General features: G+C 28.6%; 1 protein-coding gene and 1 long non-coding RNA gene across 20 annotated transcripts in view; both read left to right on the forward strand.

Moving 5' to 3' along the window:
* The first annotated feature begins 923 nt into the window (after positions 1 to 923).
* On the forward strand, positions 924 to 5897 carry LOC133666650 (uncharacterized). Its single transcript, XR_009831061.1, has 2 exons — positions 924 to 1779; positions 1992 to 5897. It is a non-coding gene; the product is annotated as an uncharacterized LOC133666650 (long non-coding RNA).
* A 5943-nt stretch (positions 5898 to 11840) lies between these two features.
* LOC108000913 (peripheral plasma membrane protein CASK) overlaps positions 11841 to 17722 on the forward strand; it is a 235199-nt gene continuing 229317 nt past the window's right edge. For 17 of the 19 annotated variants that reach the window (XM_062079490.1, XM_028668225.2, XM_028668220.2 and 14 more), the window contains exon 1: positions 14728 to 15572. In XM_062079490.1, coding sequence (XP_061935474.1) covers positions 15514 to 15572 — 59 coding nt within the window. In that variant the 5' untranslated portion in view covers positions 14728 to 15513. Of the gene's footprint in view, positions 11907 to 14727; positions 15573 to 15645; positions 15906 to 17722 lie in introns of those variants that run through there. The other 2 variants (XM_062079503.1, XM_062079502.1) reach the window with 2 other exon arrangements.

The raw sequence follows: 17722 nt of genomic DNA on the forward strand, positions 1-17722 counted from the left end.
TACTGCGCAATAAGTGATTTTGTTCATATTTCGTTATAAAATTTATAAATTATTATTATTTTCGTTTAGTTATTAATTTATTTATTACTAATAATGTTGAAATTAATTAATATTTCGAATTTTTTCGTGTTTTTTCCGTTAATCGTTTTCGTCAAGATTACCGCCATTTCGTGCTTCGTTGAATCGAGATTCGAATTCGAATTCACTTGTTGCTTCTTAATATAGGTTTTTATAAATTTCTTTTACGAATTTGATTTTTATTTATAAAAATTATCGTTTTATCGTCGGGATAATTTCGAAAAATGACATATATATATATAAATTATTACATTTAGCATCGTAATAAGTTATAATAAATTGTTAGATGCATAAATTAACAATAATAATTTAATAATTGAGAAATTATTAATCGCTATATTCGAAAACTTGATTTTGAAACGATCGGCAAAGTACGTATAATTCCGTAAATTTTCGCGTCCTATAAATACAAGACAGGTCGCGACGGGACGATCATTTCTTATCGAACTTAATTGAGGAGTAGATCGATATTATAACATTTTAATTAAATTTGTTAACATAACAAATAATTTTTAATATTATAAAATTTATTTTTATATTAATATTTATAATATTGCTATTATATATAATATATTATTTTTTCATTTTATTTTTTAATTATTTCAATTTATTTTTTATTTATTGCTTTTTTTATTTATTGCTTTAATTATTTATTCGTTTACATATTATTTTTTTTAAATATTTATTTTTCAATTTATTTTTTCATTACTCTTTCATTTACTCTTTCAGTTATTTATTTATATTCTATTCGCATATTCTTTTATTTATTTACTTATTTATTTTTTTATATTTATTTTTTAATTTTATAATAATATAGTATAAATAAATAAATTTTAATAATATCTGGGTCTCGACGTAGTCACCTCCTAGTTGGTGAGACCTGGTAATTGGCATCGGTTTCCTTTTTATATTATTTGATTATAAATATATTAGAAAGATTATATTATTAAAATTATATTTGAAATATTATGTTAGTAGCTTTATATTATAAAGATTTTACATTAGTTTTTGGAAACTGATGGTAAGCTAAGAACTACATTAATTTCTTTTTTGTATGTTTCAGATTTTTTTTAATTCAATTATATATATATATTTTGTTATATATTACATTGTATTATATTTAATTTAATTATAGTATTTTGATTATTTTACAAATAATTTCGAATATTTATAGCATATTTATAGCAATATATCTTAATAAATTTATAATCTAAATTTTGACAACGAACAATTATAACTTTTATAACAATGTAATTTTTCTAAATTAATAGTTTAAATTTATAAAATTCATAAATATTTTAAAATATTAGATATAATTATAACAAATAATATTTTATATAGCAATATTTTCTTAAACAAATGCTTCATAAAAAAAAAGAAGGAAAAATATTAAAGAAATATTTTACTTCTTTTTCTAATCTACCCCTCTAATGATAGTGTTATTTTTGTGATCGCGCGCAATGCGATCAGTAGAATCAGTGCTTTGTTTCGTAAAAGTTTTTTTAAATCCTTTAATGGATAACGCGAAATTAGAATCAGTGTTTGCTTCGAAATAGTTTTTTTAAATCCTTTAATGGATAACGCGAAATTAGAATCAGTGTTTGCTTCGAAATAGTTTTTTTAAATCCTTTAATGGATAACGCGAAATTAGAGCCAGTGCTTCTTTCAAGAAAATAAGGCGGTCATCCATCACGCGAAGAGGTAAATATCTTATTTTATTTAAAATAAAAAATTTCTTACTCTTTATTACAATATAGAATCATTTTTAATTTTTAATTTTTATCATTATTAATATTCATTAACATTTCAATTTTTATTACTATTACATTAATCTAATAAAATTTCCTTTTTTTTATTTTAATTTTTTTAAATTATCTCAATTATATTTTAAATTATATTTCGTTTTTTATTAGATGTGCTACATCCTTCTACACGATGATGACTTCCCAGTGTGCCATAGAAATTCTTCGCATCTAATGGTGAGTCGCATGCTTTTTAATTCCTCTGGTCCACTCAATCATGTCGTAGGACGAAAGGTCCAAATCGACACGAGTGACTAGTTGTATACGTAGATTTTTGCACGAGCATAGTGACCACGGGTATTTTATTATACTCGTGAGTAGTAACATTTTGTATGTTTTATTTATCAATTTAGGCTAGGTCTTCTTGCACATCGCGTTTTTGAATATTAAAAACAATAATATTGAAAACAAAATGTTTTTATTTTTTATTTCATTCACGTAATAATAAATTTTTAGTAAATTTCAAATCAAAATTTTCAATTTTAAAATAAAATATAATTATTATTTATTTTATTTTCTCTTGTTTACGAAAATATATTAAATTATATGTGCAAAAAGACAATTCGCGACAGATAGATTTTGGAATCAAAGCAACACGTTTTGAATATTGCTTTCATTTTAAATATGTTTTGATGAAGAAATCGTCTGAGGTTATTTTCATTAATAAATTTCTTTTTCAAATTTTGCCTAGTAATTAAAATTAAAAATCAAAAATTGCCTAGTAAATATTAAAATTAATATTTCATTAAATTAGAAAAATAAAGTTTGAAATAATTCAAATGAATTAAAGAGTATTAGCCCGTTAGATACAAAATATTATACTAATATATCTTTTTTTAGCTCAGGATTTTCAGGTTTAACCCTTTCCGTATCCATTGCCAGGATCTCACTCACGTGCTCAGGTGCTACTTGAGTGAGAGAAAGGCGATGGGTATGACGATTAGTTGATAAGTTTATACAAATTTTTCAGCGACTGACGATGAGTTAGTGATCGTGCACGACGTATTTTCCACATTATGTGTGTGTGGTTAGGCTGTGGAATTGCGTCGGTTATGATTATTATTTCATTCATTATTACTAATTTTCATAAAAATTCAAACTATCGCATTTGTTATTACATCTTCTATGAAATTATATTATATATATCTATGAAATTAATTGCAAATTATAATTATATTGTTTATCAAATTTTGTATTACTTAATCCAGTAATATCATCTTTTTTTTAAGTTACACGTATTCTTTCAATCATAAATAGAATTACAAGTACAATTAAAATATTTTTATCGCGATTTACGCAATGGTCGCTAGCTATCGTCAGTTGATTTCAGGAAAAGGTACGTAAAGTTAGAGTGTGAAAGTAGTGTGCCAAGCTCGGGTGTCGGAGGTGTCCCGGGACGCTTTCCCTAGTGTAGGCTTTTGCGCCCGAGCATTATGCGTGAGAATCGTGGAATGAATGTGTTGGTGTGCCTGTTTTGCCATTTTTTTAAATATAGGGCTAGGTAGGATAGGTAGCATACTTTCTGGTGCGAATGTTAATTATAAGTAGGTAGGGCCGGGCAGGTTGTCACAGTCTCTGGTCGGGTAGGCGCGTTTTCGCGTGACAACCTGTTTCAGGAAATTAAATTTGAGAAATCGAGTGTAAGGCTGAGACGAGTGATCATCAAATGATCACTCTTTTCTGGCTTTGCTTTCGATTTTTCGAATTCCGCGGTCGCGGTCGCGATTTGGTTTCGAAACGAACGTTGCGCTCGAGATTCTGCACATGTACGGACAATGGTCACTGCGATCGTTAGTCGTCCATGTGCATTCAGTTTCCGCGATTTAGACTTTTTTCTTTTTTTTTTTTATTTACGATTAGTGAATCTCGAGCCTAGATTTAAGTTTCAGCGGGCATTGCGCCCGAAGGAGGAAGACCGAAGAGGCCCGACAAACTGTCACGAAGAGGGCTGCAACGAATGGTTTCTCATTTTTTGGATCTTGTTTGGGTCCAAAGAATGGGAAGTCATTGTTACTATTTTGTCACTATGCTCGTTTAGAGTCCAGTAATAGTAGCAGTAGTAGTAGTAGTAGTAGTAGTAGTTGTGTTGTGTTGTAGTAGTTGTATTTATTTGGCCGATGTGCATTCCGGCCCAACGTACAATCATCATGGACAAATGGGCAATCGCGATTTTTGAATTAGTGTTGCGATAAATAAATTACGGTTTGCATTAGTGTTGCGAATAAATAATAATCGCGTTTGCTTTAGTGTTGCGTTTTAAAATATATCGCGATTTTTTTTGATAATCTTGATATAAATTAATTTTGTAATTTTTTTTTTAAATTAATATTAAAAATTTGTATGTTTTTTTGTTTTAATTTTTTTTGTTTAATTATAGTATAATATATTAGTATAGTATAGTTTCCAATTTATTTGTATTCTTATTAATATTGTTTATATTAAATTTATTTTTAAAATTAGTAGCGTTGCGTTAAAAAATGATCGCGTTTTTGAAAGTAGTGTTGCGTTAAAAAATGATCGTGTTTTTAAAAATAGTGTTGCGTTAAAAAATTTTCGCGTTTTTGAAAATAGCGTTGCGTATATAAAATGCCCATAATTCTTCCACTAATAAAATGTGGAAATGGTCCTATTTATGGATCATAAAATGCAGTTACAAAAACTGCAAAAGTGTGGTCCCTTTTTTGGATCACGAAATTACTTTATAGCCTCTTTTGGCTATTTTTTTCAGCGTCCCTAAGTAAGTATTGAAGCATTTGTTTATAAAAATATTGCTAAAAAATTTATTCGTATAAATTTTTTTAATTTTTGTAATATTATTTAAAATCATTATGATTATAGTAAAAATATTAATTTATTTAATATTTTTACTATGATATATTAATATGAATTCAGTGCATTTCTTTGAATTACAATAATTATTCGTTGTCAAAATTAAAATTAAATTTTTTTCTATGCTAAAATTTAATTAACTTTGTCTATATATCTAGTATTTTTTATTTTTTAATTGTTTATTTTTAAACTACTTGTATAAATATTCGAAATTTCTATGTGAAATATCATAATTCAATTTTTATTTTTTTTTCAGATTTCAGATTTTCAGAATTCATTTATATTTCATTTAATTGATTTTTTTTTATATATATTTCAGATTTTTTTTTAGATTTACTTCATTTTTCAAACTCACGGGACATGACGGAGATATATATGTTTTAGCTTAAAGTTAGATTTAAATTTTAATTTTAAATAGAATATAAGATAGATATTTAAATTATGTATTTATTGTGAGCATATTCCATATGAAGATACACTCCTAACATAGGATAAATTAAAGTATTTTCAATATATCTTTGTTTCTTTTCTTCTCGAATAAAATCAAATTGTTCTTATTCTTCTTTCGATTTCTTCTTCTTTTTATGGCTAGGCTCTTATGATTTTTTGGCATTGGATAAGAATAAGGTCTTGTGATCGAATGTCGTTCTTGTAAATCGACTCTGATGGTTGTGGATTTATTTTTTGTTTTTGTGTCGTCAAAATGTAAGTCGTTCTTCTACTAGATCAATAAATATCTGTCTGGTGATTCTCGTAAATCCATTGACATAAGTTGTGATAAAGCCTATGATTCAAATTTTTTAATTTCTTCTTAATTTTTCTTTCATTTTTCTTTTTTGGATTTTTACATTTCTCCTTGCGCTTGTTTTTCTGTTCTTTTTTTCCTTCTTTTTTGCAATGATTGAAGGCATTTGTATTTCGATTGAATATCTAACAATTCTTTTTTTTTTTATTTCGTTTTAAATAGGAGCGTATCTTTGATATGGATGATGCCAGGAGGACATATAAATCGTAGATTTAAGACTTAGTATTAAGATCTAGATTAAGTTAGATTTAAGCCTCATCGTTGGATGACGTGAGATTAATTGCGAGAAGAATTGCGAAGAATGTAAAAAACTTTTGTAAAGAACAATGTAAAGATCCTTGTAATTTATATGTATATAAATATATAATTTATATTTTAAATTATTTTTATAAGACTTATTTTTTATATTTTATATATCCTTTTGTCATAAATTTATTTCTCATTTATTTGTCTAGTTATGTTTTTTTAACTTAATTATTAATTTTAAATTCATTGTAATATATTTTTTTTTTTAGTTTTAGGTGGGTCTCGATGCGTAGTCACCTCCTCGTTGGGTGAGACCTGGTAATTGGCATCGTTTTCTAAAAATTCTTCTTTTTTTCAAAATTATGCAAAATTACATTACAGTATTTTATTAGAAATTTTTTGAAATATCTATGTTATCAATAATAGTGCTTCGGAAAACGATGGCAAGCCAAGAACTACGCACACCTGCAGTCCAGTCTAAATTCTGCATAATTTCTTTTGATTATTTTAATTAATTGGATAGACTGGATTGTAGGTATTAATAGAATAATTAATAAATTATATTAATCAGGTTAATTATATTAATTAAGTAAGTTCATTGTAAGCGTATTCCGTATCAAAATAAATTTTGTAATTTAAAGCGAAAAAAGCTTAGATGATAATAAATGAATAAATGTATATATATACATAACTAGACAAATAAATAAATAATCGCTGAATCGATAATCGATAAATAAATCAATACATAATTGAATTAATAAAAGAATCATAAATATAAAAATCAGATATATAGAACAATAAATGTTAAAAATATTAAAAATTAGTAATATACAAATAAATTAATATATTTTTAATTAGAATAATAAAAATATAATGTAAAATACTTTAATTTTTCACGCGATTTCGATTATCGAATTGGCTTAGAATAATCAGCCAATCAGAAAACGCCAATTTGAGTTATAACAGATGGCGTCAGTTTCCTGTGGAAAATCATCATGATAGGACGTGCGATCGCAACCGGTCTCGCTAATTCAACTAAGTAAGTAAATAACTAAGCAGTAAGTAATTCTCTTAATATTTTCTTCTCAAATTTGAAAATTACTATCAGTTTTGTTTATTTTCTAATCCATTTATTATTGTAACGAAGAAATTAATTAGTGTTTTGTGTTTTTTTCGTCGATCATGTATTCCATTGTTGAAGTTATTCGTGCTATTGGTAGTTCTTGTTTTGTTCAGCCGATATTCACTTGTTGCTTCATCTTAATATATTTTTTTCATACATTTGTTTTATAGTTTTGATTTTCGTTCGTTAAAATTGTTGTTTGATTGTCGAGATAACTTTGAAAAATAATTTATAATACGTACATGTCACGATAAATTTCTAGTAATTTTTGTGGTTTTTCTGATAATGTTTTGTTTCTTTACGAACAAAGATTTTAGAATAAATTTCTATAATATATACTTTTTATCTATTTTTATTGAAGTGAAAATCAATTTTATTTTGTCGAAATAAATCACAATAGTGTATTGATTAAATATGTATTGCGTTCCTAAATGCGTTTCATTGTAATATTTACGTATTTTTCTTTCCTTTTCGTTTGTTGTTATGCTCGAGATTGATGACATTTTTTTCATAACATATCTCTTCCAAGAAATTGGGAGTCGCGTTCATGTGACACCCACCCCTTGTTCCGACACGTTTCGACATTTTTCGACATTTTTCGACATTTTTCGATTTGTCGAACGCCCCTTTCCCTAATTCATAATTCGATAATCGAAATAGAGACACAAAGCGTTACTGTCGATATTCGTGGTGACTAGAAAATTTCCTTTTTATAGTATGCGATCTATTTGTTATGTAATAGGCGCATATTTTCTTCCATAATTATATATTATTTATCGTTCGTATATCAGTATTCAATCAATACGGATTCATTATTATAATTGGCAATTTTTCGGTAGTATTTTTTTCTCTTTTCTTTAGCATGATTTATTTGACACAATTTCATTGATTACAATTTCATTTAACTGGTATTACGAGTTTCTAAAATGGAATTTATGATTGATTATTATTTTATTTTCACGAGGTCGGTTAATTTTAAACATTTTATACGTTAATTTGAAAATTATTATTTTCTTTTGTACAAGTTATTTTCAGATTAATAGTTCAACTTCAAAGACGGGAAGAATTCCAATATGGACATTAATATTTTTTCAAAGAGAAGTTTGATTTTTCGCTTTTGTACTGTATGTATTTATTCTATTTTTATTCGATCATATTTATGTGATTTATACTATATTATTTCAACGTATATTTATAGTTTTATAATGAACATTCACGACAAAATATCAATACTTATGTTTGTACAGTAATTTAAAAATATATGTACAATCTTTTTATACATATAAGAAATTTTTTTATTGTGAAAAATTAATAACTAGACTTAAAGAGGGTAATATTTTCTGAAACAAATGTTTGATAAGAAAAAGAAGGAAAATCTAAAGAGATCAATTTACTTCTTTTTCTATAGAGCTTTCATTATTGATACAACTTTATTTCCAGAGAATTTTTATGACCGCGTGCAATGCGGTTGATAGATTCAGTGTTTGCTTCGTAATAGTTTTCTTAATATTTTAAAACACAATAGTTCTAATTAAATTTACTTATGATAATCGCGAAATTAGAGTCAGTGCTTGTTCGCCGATTGTAAATTAAACGAACGCGTTAATAGTTTTTTATTTGTTTTATTTTCCTTTTTTTAAAATAATATTCGTTTTCGGTATAAGATAGAGTCAGTGCTCAAGAGAATAAGGCGGTCATCCATCACGCGAAGAGGTAATTATTTTTATATATTTTTTATTTATTTCATCTTTTTCAATCAATCAGTATTGTATTTCAATGGTATTCCATGGTTTCTTACAGTTTTTACTTACTCACACTCGATGACTACTGGACATCCTGTAAGCCATGGTAGATTCTTCGCATCTATTGGTGAGTCGCATGCATTTATGTTCCTCTGGTCACTCGATCATGTCGTAGGATGAAAGGTCCGAATCGACACAGGTGACTGGTTGTATACGTAGATATTTGCACGAGCACAGTGACCGCGGGTATTTACCACCCGTGAGTAGTAACGATTCTTTTTCTTGTATTTTATTTATTAGAATAGGATAGATCTTCTTGCACGTCGCGTTTTTACCAAGATATCAATGGTTAATTCTACATGAAGTAATATATTAATGTAATATTGATACGAATGATATAAATTAGTTTGAAAATGATTTTCGTCATAATTATTTATAAAATGAAAGTTAAATAATCATATGAATAATATATATATATAAATTAATGTTCCCATAAATGAGATAGTAAAACAATTTCAATCTTTTGGTGAAGAAGTCCGATATCCTCCGACTTCGTTACAATACTATTTCGATATTATTGATAATTCATTTTATCAATATGATAACGAATAATTTTTAATTTTATCTTTGATTTTATTGTAATATTTAATTATTTGATTTTTTGTCACAAACTTATGATTTTAAATGTAAAATTATTTTCTCCGTAAAAAAATGTTTGAAATGCGTGCAAGAAGATGCTTCGCGACAAGTAGATTTCTGAATCAGAGCAAGAAATTTTAAACGTTAGTTTTATATGTTTTTCGAAAACATGCTTTGATGAAGAGATCGCTTGAGGTTATTTTCATTTTATCTATATTTCCATTTAAAATCAATTATTTTTTATTATTGACTATCATGTATAAATTTATTAATAATTGTCAAATTTTTTACTTATCATTTGTATATGTTTTTTTTAAAATTAATAATTCTCAAATTCGTAAAGTAAATTTAGTAAAGTTTAAAATAAAATGAACAGATCCTGAATTACAATATTAGCTCGTTAGACACACTAATATTCTTTTTAGCTCAGGATTTTCAGATTTAACCCCTTCCGTATCCATTGTCAGGATCTCACTCACGTGCTCAGGCGCTACTTGGGTGAGAGAAAGGCGATGGATATGACGATTGTAGTTGTTAAGTTTATAATAATTTTTCAGCGACTGACGATGCGTTAGTGTATCGTGCGCGATGTATTTTCCACATTGTGCGTGCATGGTTAGGCTGTGGAATTGCGTCGTTTCACAGAGTAATTCGAGATGTGTAAAATAATCGATTAATCTCGATTTCCAACAATACTATAATTCTTATTTTCAAATTATAACAGTGGTATCGAATTTTATTCATCATTTTTGTAATTTACTGGCCTTAAAAGCATATTTTTTTATTAATAAATATTCATAAATAAAATTATGAAATACACATACGTTTTTATGACGTTCCACGCAATGGTCGCTAGCCATCGTCAGTCGATTTCAGGAAAAGGTACGTAAAGTTAGAGTGTGAAAGTAGTGTGCCAAGCTCGGGTGTCGGAGGTGTCCCGGGACGCTTTCCCTAGTGTAGGCTTTTGCGCCCGAGCATTATGCGTGAGAATCGTGGAATGAATGTGTTGGTATGCCTGTTTTGCCATTTTTTTAAATATAGGGCTAGGTAGGATAGGTAGCATACTTTCTGGTGCGAATGTTAATTATAAGTAGGTAGGGCCGGGCAGGTTGTCACAGTCTCTGGTCGGGTAGGCGCGTTTTCGCGTGACAACCTGTTTCAGGAAATTAAATTTGAGAGATCGAGTGTAAGGCTGAGACGAGTGATCATCAAATGATCACTCGTTTCTGGCTTTGCTTTCGATTTTTCGAATTCCGCGGTCGCGGTCGCGATTTGGTTTCGAAACGAACGTTGCGCTCGAGATTCTGCACATGTACGGACAACGGTCACTGCGATCGTTAGTCGTCCATGTGCGTTCAGTTTCCGCGATTTAGACTTTTTTTTTTCTTTTTTTTTTTTATTTACGATTAGTGAATCTCGAGCCTAGATTTAAGTTTCAGCGGGCATTGCGCCCGAAGGAGGAAGACCGAAGAGGCCCGACAAACTGTCACGAAGAGGGCTGCAACGAATGGTTTCTCATTTTTTGGATCTTGTTTGGGTCCAAAGAATGGGAAGTCATTGTTACTACTTTGTCTCTGTGCTCGTTTTAGTAATATGTAGTAAATGTTGTGTCGTCTGGTCGATTGCATGCCGACCCATCAAATCCAGTCATCAAGGGCATCGCGATTTTTTATTAGAGTTGCGTTAGAATCAAAATCTCGTTTGCATTAGCGTTGTAATTATAAAATATCGTGGTTTCTTTCTTATAAATTATTAAGTTTCTCATAAAGCAATATCAAAATTCATCGTTGAATGTTTTATTTTTAATTGATACGGTTGTTTTCTAATCGTACAGAAATAATAATTTTTATTGATTTCGTTTTAAAAATTAGCGTTGCGTTACAGATAATCGCGTTTGCTCAAGTAGTGTTGCGAATATGAAATGCCCAAATTTTTTCCACTGAAATCGTGGTAACATTCACGTTCCTGAATCACCTTAAAAAAGCTAAAAAAGCTAACAAGGGTGATTGTACAACAGCAATCATTAAGAAGAGGATTTTTCGCCAGATTTCGATTTTTAATATCGTTATGCGTTATTTAAATTTGAGTGCATGTGATAATGTTACGTTAATAATTGATTATTTCCGGGAATTTTTCATTTTTTTTATTTTAAATTAATTAATGTCGCAAATAGAAAGCACTCATCGCGATTGATTTTAGAAAATTTTTTATTTTACAAAAAAAAAAAATATTTATTAGTGTTGCGAAAATGAATATTCCACTCGCGGTTTGTTGCTCGGGTTTATATCGAATGGAAGATATTTTTTTTTCTTTTTCAGTTCTTCTTCAGCAGCCTTTATCACATTTTTTTCAGAAAATATTGCTATAATAATATGTATGTTTGACTTTATCGCTGTGTGTTTTACAAAATCCTTAAAAATATAAAATTTAAATCCGTTTCGCTAAAATTTTTTAGAATCAATAATCGTGAATGTTCATTATAAAACTTACTTTTTTCTATTATTCCATATCATATTATTTTATAGTTATTCTTCCTCTCTTTTTTTTAAATGTTATACTAATTTTCTAAATAAGTTTGTTTCAGATATTAATTCTCGGATAGTATCGATCATGTATTTTTAGAAAATATCAGCAATTCGAAAGTAAGTATGTTTTACACAATTTTTACTAATGCTAATCTTATTTGTTTCTAGAGACTAGTGGGAAACAAACAAAGAATAGTTAGATTTTTAAATTATAATTCATCTTTTTCTTTCTTCTCATTTTATTGAGATTCTTTTGTAGGTAAACTTTTTAAATAAATCTTCGCATCGTTGTACATTGAACTTTTATAGAACTTGTATAGAATTGTAGTAACAAGGATGGGATTTAATTAATGGTAAAAATAGGTAGACATTTACGAAGAATCATAGATTTCTTAAGGATCGTGTTAGATTAGTTACATTTACGATTAGGATATTTTTAAGTTAAATTACATTCAAAAATTCATAAAATTGTTAGTATGTGAATAATAAAAAATTTTAAATATAAACAAATGGTTTTTAGAATTGCTGTTGTAGAAATAGTGCTTGGAATAGAATTTATTTGTAATAAATAATAATGGAAATGTTATTACGTATTATAATATAATACGTATATATAATATACGTAATATAATATAATAGTAATAATAGAATTTGTGTATATGTGTAGTAATATCATGTAGTGTAACAGTAGTAATGGAAGATGTTTTATTTTTGTTTGTCTTCGAACTTTATAATTATCAATATTTTATATTTTCATGACAATGATTGTACAAAATATTGATACATGTAGAAAGTATTGTTTCTGTGTCTCATTTAATTTTTACTTTCAAGTTTAGCATAGGTCGCATAGATTTTCCTTAAGATTTCTTTCGTTGTTCGTTTTGCAAAACGATCAATGATTGAATTTGTTTTGCAAATCTGATGTTAAGAAATATTGGTGAGAAATTTATTCGTATATTTAGATAAATAGTAACATTTAAATCAGAGTATATATATAGACATTAATTGTGATGTCTGTTAGATTCGTTTGATACATGTAGCAAATTTTCCTAGTAGGTTATTGACGAATAGCACGTTGCATGAAATTTCTTTTTGAAACTGTGGAACATACGAGAATCTTTTATTTTTCTTTTTCGGTAATATAAATAATGCAATTTCTATTTTGGCCTCAGTAAATTGCAGTTATGGTCATTATTTTTTCGAAGTACTTTGAAACATAAGATACAAATCACCGATTAGATATGTGCATAGATCAATTAAATTTAATCTATGGCAGAATATTTTTGTATTCTGTCTTCTGCAATTTGTCGTGATAAACGAAAAAAGAAACTATATTTTTCTTTTGGAAAGAAATATTACGTGTAAAGTATTTATTAGGATATAATTATCGTTTGTTTTATCTTGAACAAAAATCTAGTCGCGTGGTACACTAATTTTTATTTTTACTTTATAGTTTTGTTAATCCTTCGTTTTATTCATTTCCTAAGTTAATATAAATTCAGTAGGAATGGAATAAAAAAGATATTTATATTTTCCCGTGATTTGAAACTTTTCGATAGGTGGATTTCACGAATCTTTAAAAAATTTTTTGAAAGAGTAATCTTTTGAAGAAAATTTGAAGATCAGTGCCATCTGTAGGATGTAGTTGTAACTGAATATAGACAAGGAACACGAATAATGGAGAGGAGATAGAGATAATATAAGAATTGATGTACGTCGTCATCTGTCGAGAACTCGCTACATCTTTTCAAAAGAAGATTAACTTACCGGTTGAAGATAACTGCCACTTATTGGGTGTTAAAGATATTCGTTTGGAATTAGTTAATAGATGGCGCTGCAGTTCGTTTCCTACTTTACTTTATCCTGCTTTTAAAAAGATTTATTTAAAATCGTTCAACAGATGGCACTGCAGTGCGATTCTTATTTTATTTTGTCCTGCTTTTAAGAAGATGTATTCGAAAGATGGCACTGCTAATCAATTTTGAATCTACTATTTAGATTTTTGTAGGATAAAGTTTTTCGCATAAATTTTTCTTAAAACTTCTTTTGTTATTTGGTTTGTAAAGCGATCAATGATTGAATGTTTTGCAAAACCTAATATTAATGAAAAATATTTTTGTATGTATAGTAATTGAATTCTAATAGCAATATTTTTTTTTAAATTAGAATGGCTTGGTATATTTATTATTATAAGCAATTGTTATTAGATTCATTTTTTTATAGTAAGTTGTCTTTATAGCTTTATTACTTTTTCTTGCATGAAGATTTTTTCCGAATTTTGAGGATTTTTAAGATTTTTTATATGACATAAATATATTTCTTTTTGTTTTATACATTTTTTTTTATATATCTTTCATATCGTTTCTTTTTATAAATTATAGTCATTATAAACACTGTTTTATCGATTTGAAATCGGTATTTTATAGTGAGGAACGAAGCATATCTAAATAAAAATTATTCTTTTACCTAATTTGTTATTTAGTTATGTCTGGTTTTTTTCGAAGTCGATATTTCAGATTGTGTATGACGAAGTCTCATTTATCACGTCTGTTCTTAATAGATTTTGATTATTCGTATAGTTTATATAAATTTATTTTTCCGTATCTTATAATTATATATTTTATGTAAATTCTATTATTGGTATTTAGATTTCATTATAAGTTCAATATATATTGCTCCGTTGATAACTTGTATTATTTATCATAGGAGCTATCATGAACGTATTCCGTCTCTTACGTGTAGAATTTGAATATCATCGAATATTATAATATCATTGTAGGTATGTTCCATAGTTGCGTTCTCATACGATTTGCAAATATTGTTGAGAGAACAAGTAAAAGACAGAATGTTTTAAAGCACTAAAAGTTGCACGCGAAGCGGCGCCACGCCCGCCCCGCCATATGGAGCAGAATTGGAGGAATTAGAGGGGAGATAGTCAGTTGGCGCAGTCGCTCGCCGCGTTTTATGCAACCAGTCTTGCTTCGGAGCGAGTGAAACTACTGCTCCAGCCTTTGACAGACGAGGAAAGTGTGTGTAGTGACATCAGTGTCTGTCTGGCCGCTTCTCACTGATCGGTCTTGTTAATTGTACGACCGACTGCTCCGTAGAAGCAACCGATTCGGCCAGATCCGGTTTTCTTCGTGCTTGAGTCAGGATACGACCGTGTAATCGTCTGTATTACGTATTGTCGTTAGTTGTGTATACTGTCTTTGCCGGCGATAGTAAAGTAAGGCTTAAAGGCGGTGTCGATTGTGTCTTGGGCACCCTTGCCATCGTGAAAAATATTACATACGGTTTAATAATATAACTCAGCTATACGGTTGCAGACTCGCGTGTACTGATCGGAGTGCCAGTGCAACGATAATCGGGCGTGCTATACGGGTGTATTATCCATGGTTGTGTACATATATATGTGTGTATGTGCGTAACGTGCGCGTAGAGGAAAACGAATACGTTGCTGTCGGTGGAAGAGAGAGATAGGAGTGAAGAGGGTGGGAGAACGAAGGCGGCCGTGAATCCACGATACGCGGCTACGTTCACGCCGCCGCGTATTCCACACGGCACGACACGAAACACAACAGCTCCGTCGGCTTAGGCTACGAGAGGAGAAAGACGTATATCTGCACACCTTACGAATTATTACGAATTCGCATAGCTTTGACGCGCCTTTTGGCGCGTATATCATCCTCGTTCGGTCGACTTCTTCGACCTCCTCGTCGCTATTATGGCGGACGACGAGGTTCTCTTCGACGAGGTTTACGAGCTCTGCGAGATTATCGGCAAGTGAGTAACGAATCCGTGAGAAAGAATAAGACAGCTGCGTTATACGAGTGTGAGTCATACTGAATGAAAGGGAGGGGGGCAAGTGTCAAAATGCGAATCAGCTTGAAAGGAGGGGTGAAAGGGATGTAAGATACTGTACAACGGTGAGAGGAATATAGTACTTTGACAGTTAAACGATACGTGAATGCTTGTATGCGTGGCTATTTGATATGCGTAGCGTGAGTATAGCTTAGGTTATGCGTGCACGTATTGAATCCGGGGTTGGTTGCGCGCGCGTAAGCATGCACCGCGTGTACGAACGATGACGTATATTTGTTGACTAGGGGCGAATGGGTAAGTAACAATGCAAAAGCAAGAAAAAGATGCGTGTTGAATAAGAAAACTGCTCTACGTGCAATCCATGCAAGTTTTATTTCAAGTTTTCATAGGTTGTTTAGCAATGTAATCCATCCTTTTAATACAAATATAAATTTCTTTTTTACTTATAATCATATGCAAAATATAAAACGGTATTATTATATTTATTTTATGTCATTTTCACGTAATTATAATAATTGATTATTCATATGATTATTTATATTTAAATATATTTTAGGATATCTAACTGACTTAGATAATATATTGTCACGAAATTAATTTTAAATTACATAAAATGATATAAAATAAAAATATTTATCTATTTTTAAAAGTTTACAAATAGAAACTAACTAATGACGAGATATTATCTATTATTTCTACACAAAAAATATTGATAAAGATATCAATAATAATGATAAAACTATTACATAAACGTGACATCATTAACATGCTTTATAGCCTTCATTTAGAAAAATATATATAAAATAAAAAGTTTGATCATGAAACATTATTTTAAACTCAATAAGTCATACAAAATTACGAAATTTCTACAAAATAAAATCATGAAAAAATAACTTTTTAAATTTTTTTTAATTTTTTCATTCTCTTAAAATACAAACTTTTTTTTATTGCTTTTTTAGTACTTTATATTAAAGTTATGTATGTATAGACTTTATATATACTACAAAAGTAAAAGTTCAAAATTCATGGAATAGTTTGTCTTTGTATTTTATTTTGTATAATGTATAATCTCTATTTTTTATATTTGAATATTGTTAAACGCGATAATTTAAAAAATGATTTTTGTTTATTTGTTTATTAAGTTATGTAACTATATAAACAATAAGCAAAACATCGTATGATTTTTTTTTTAATATGTAAACAGAGATGTAGCTAAAGATTAACTTTATTTAAGAAGAATTTTTATGATTTTTTATATTTTTATTTCAAAAAAAAAATTAGTATTTTAAAAAAAAGAGATTGTATGTTTCAAATATTCTTAAATATTCTTTGTTAAGAATAAAATATTAAATAAAAAAATATAAAATTTTTATTTGTCATCCGTAAAATTGAAAAAAAATTAAAATATATACGAAAAAAATAGAAGAACACGATTTTAGAATAAAATCCTTTAGTTATTTAATATCAATTTAAATCAATATTTTATTTTATGTTCAACTTTTTATTTAAATTTTCGAAATCACGAAAACCTCGATCAAATGCAATAAAAATAGTAATGCATGAAACGAGCTCGATAATAAAATACTTGAAAATCTAGATCGCCCTGAAACTTTATATTATATTTCAAATACGATATAACAAATTATTACAGTCTATTCTACGTCATTTCATGTTTATAGATAATATGATCAATGGTAAATTCACTCTCATTCGATAAAATACTTCAAGAGTTTCTATTCGCGCGAAATTCTGTGACGAACGTGCTACTTCACACCTTAAAAAACCCTAACCAATCCTTTCTATCCCCTGTTATTGTTTCATTCTTTCTTTCGTAGATCTCACTATCCATAAATTTAAATACTAATTAAAAAATCCAATCTATCGAGTGATCACATCGACGAGAAGAAATGGAAATTCGGAACGTGAGAGGATGAAAAAAGCGTTGCGGCACATACGTTTCCCTCGATTCGATCGAGCGACTGAATAAAGGAGAGGAGTTTCCAATAAATACACGAAATTGCAGTAGCGAGCCTTAACGCTGGCAGATAGCAGGTGAAATGCAACTTGGCCGCCACTTCTTTTACGATGGCTCGCCCTACTTTTCATCCCCC

The sequence above is a fragment of the Apis cerana genome, linkage group LG9 (assembly GCF_029169275.1).
Source record: "Apis cerana isolate GH-2021 linkage group LG9, AcerK_1.0, whole genome shotgun sequence".
NCBI classification, from domain to species: Eukaryota; Metazoa; Arthropoda; class Insecta; order Hymenoptera; family Apidae; genus Apis; species Apis cerana.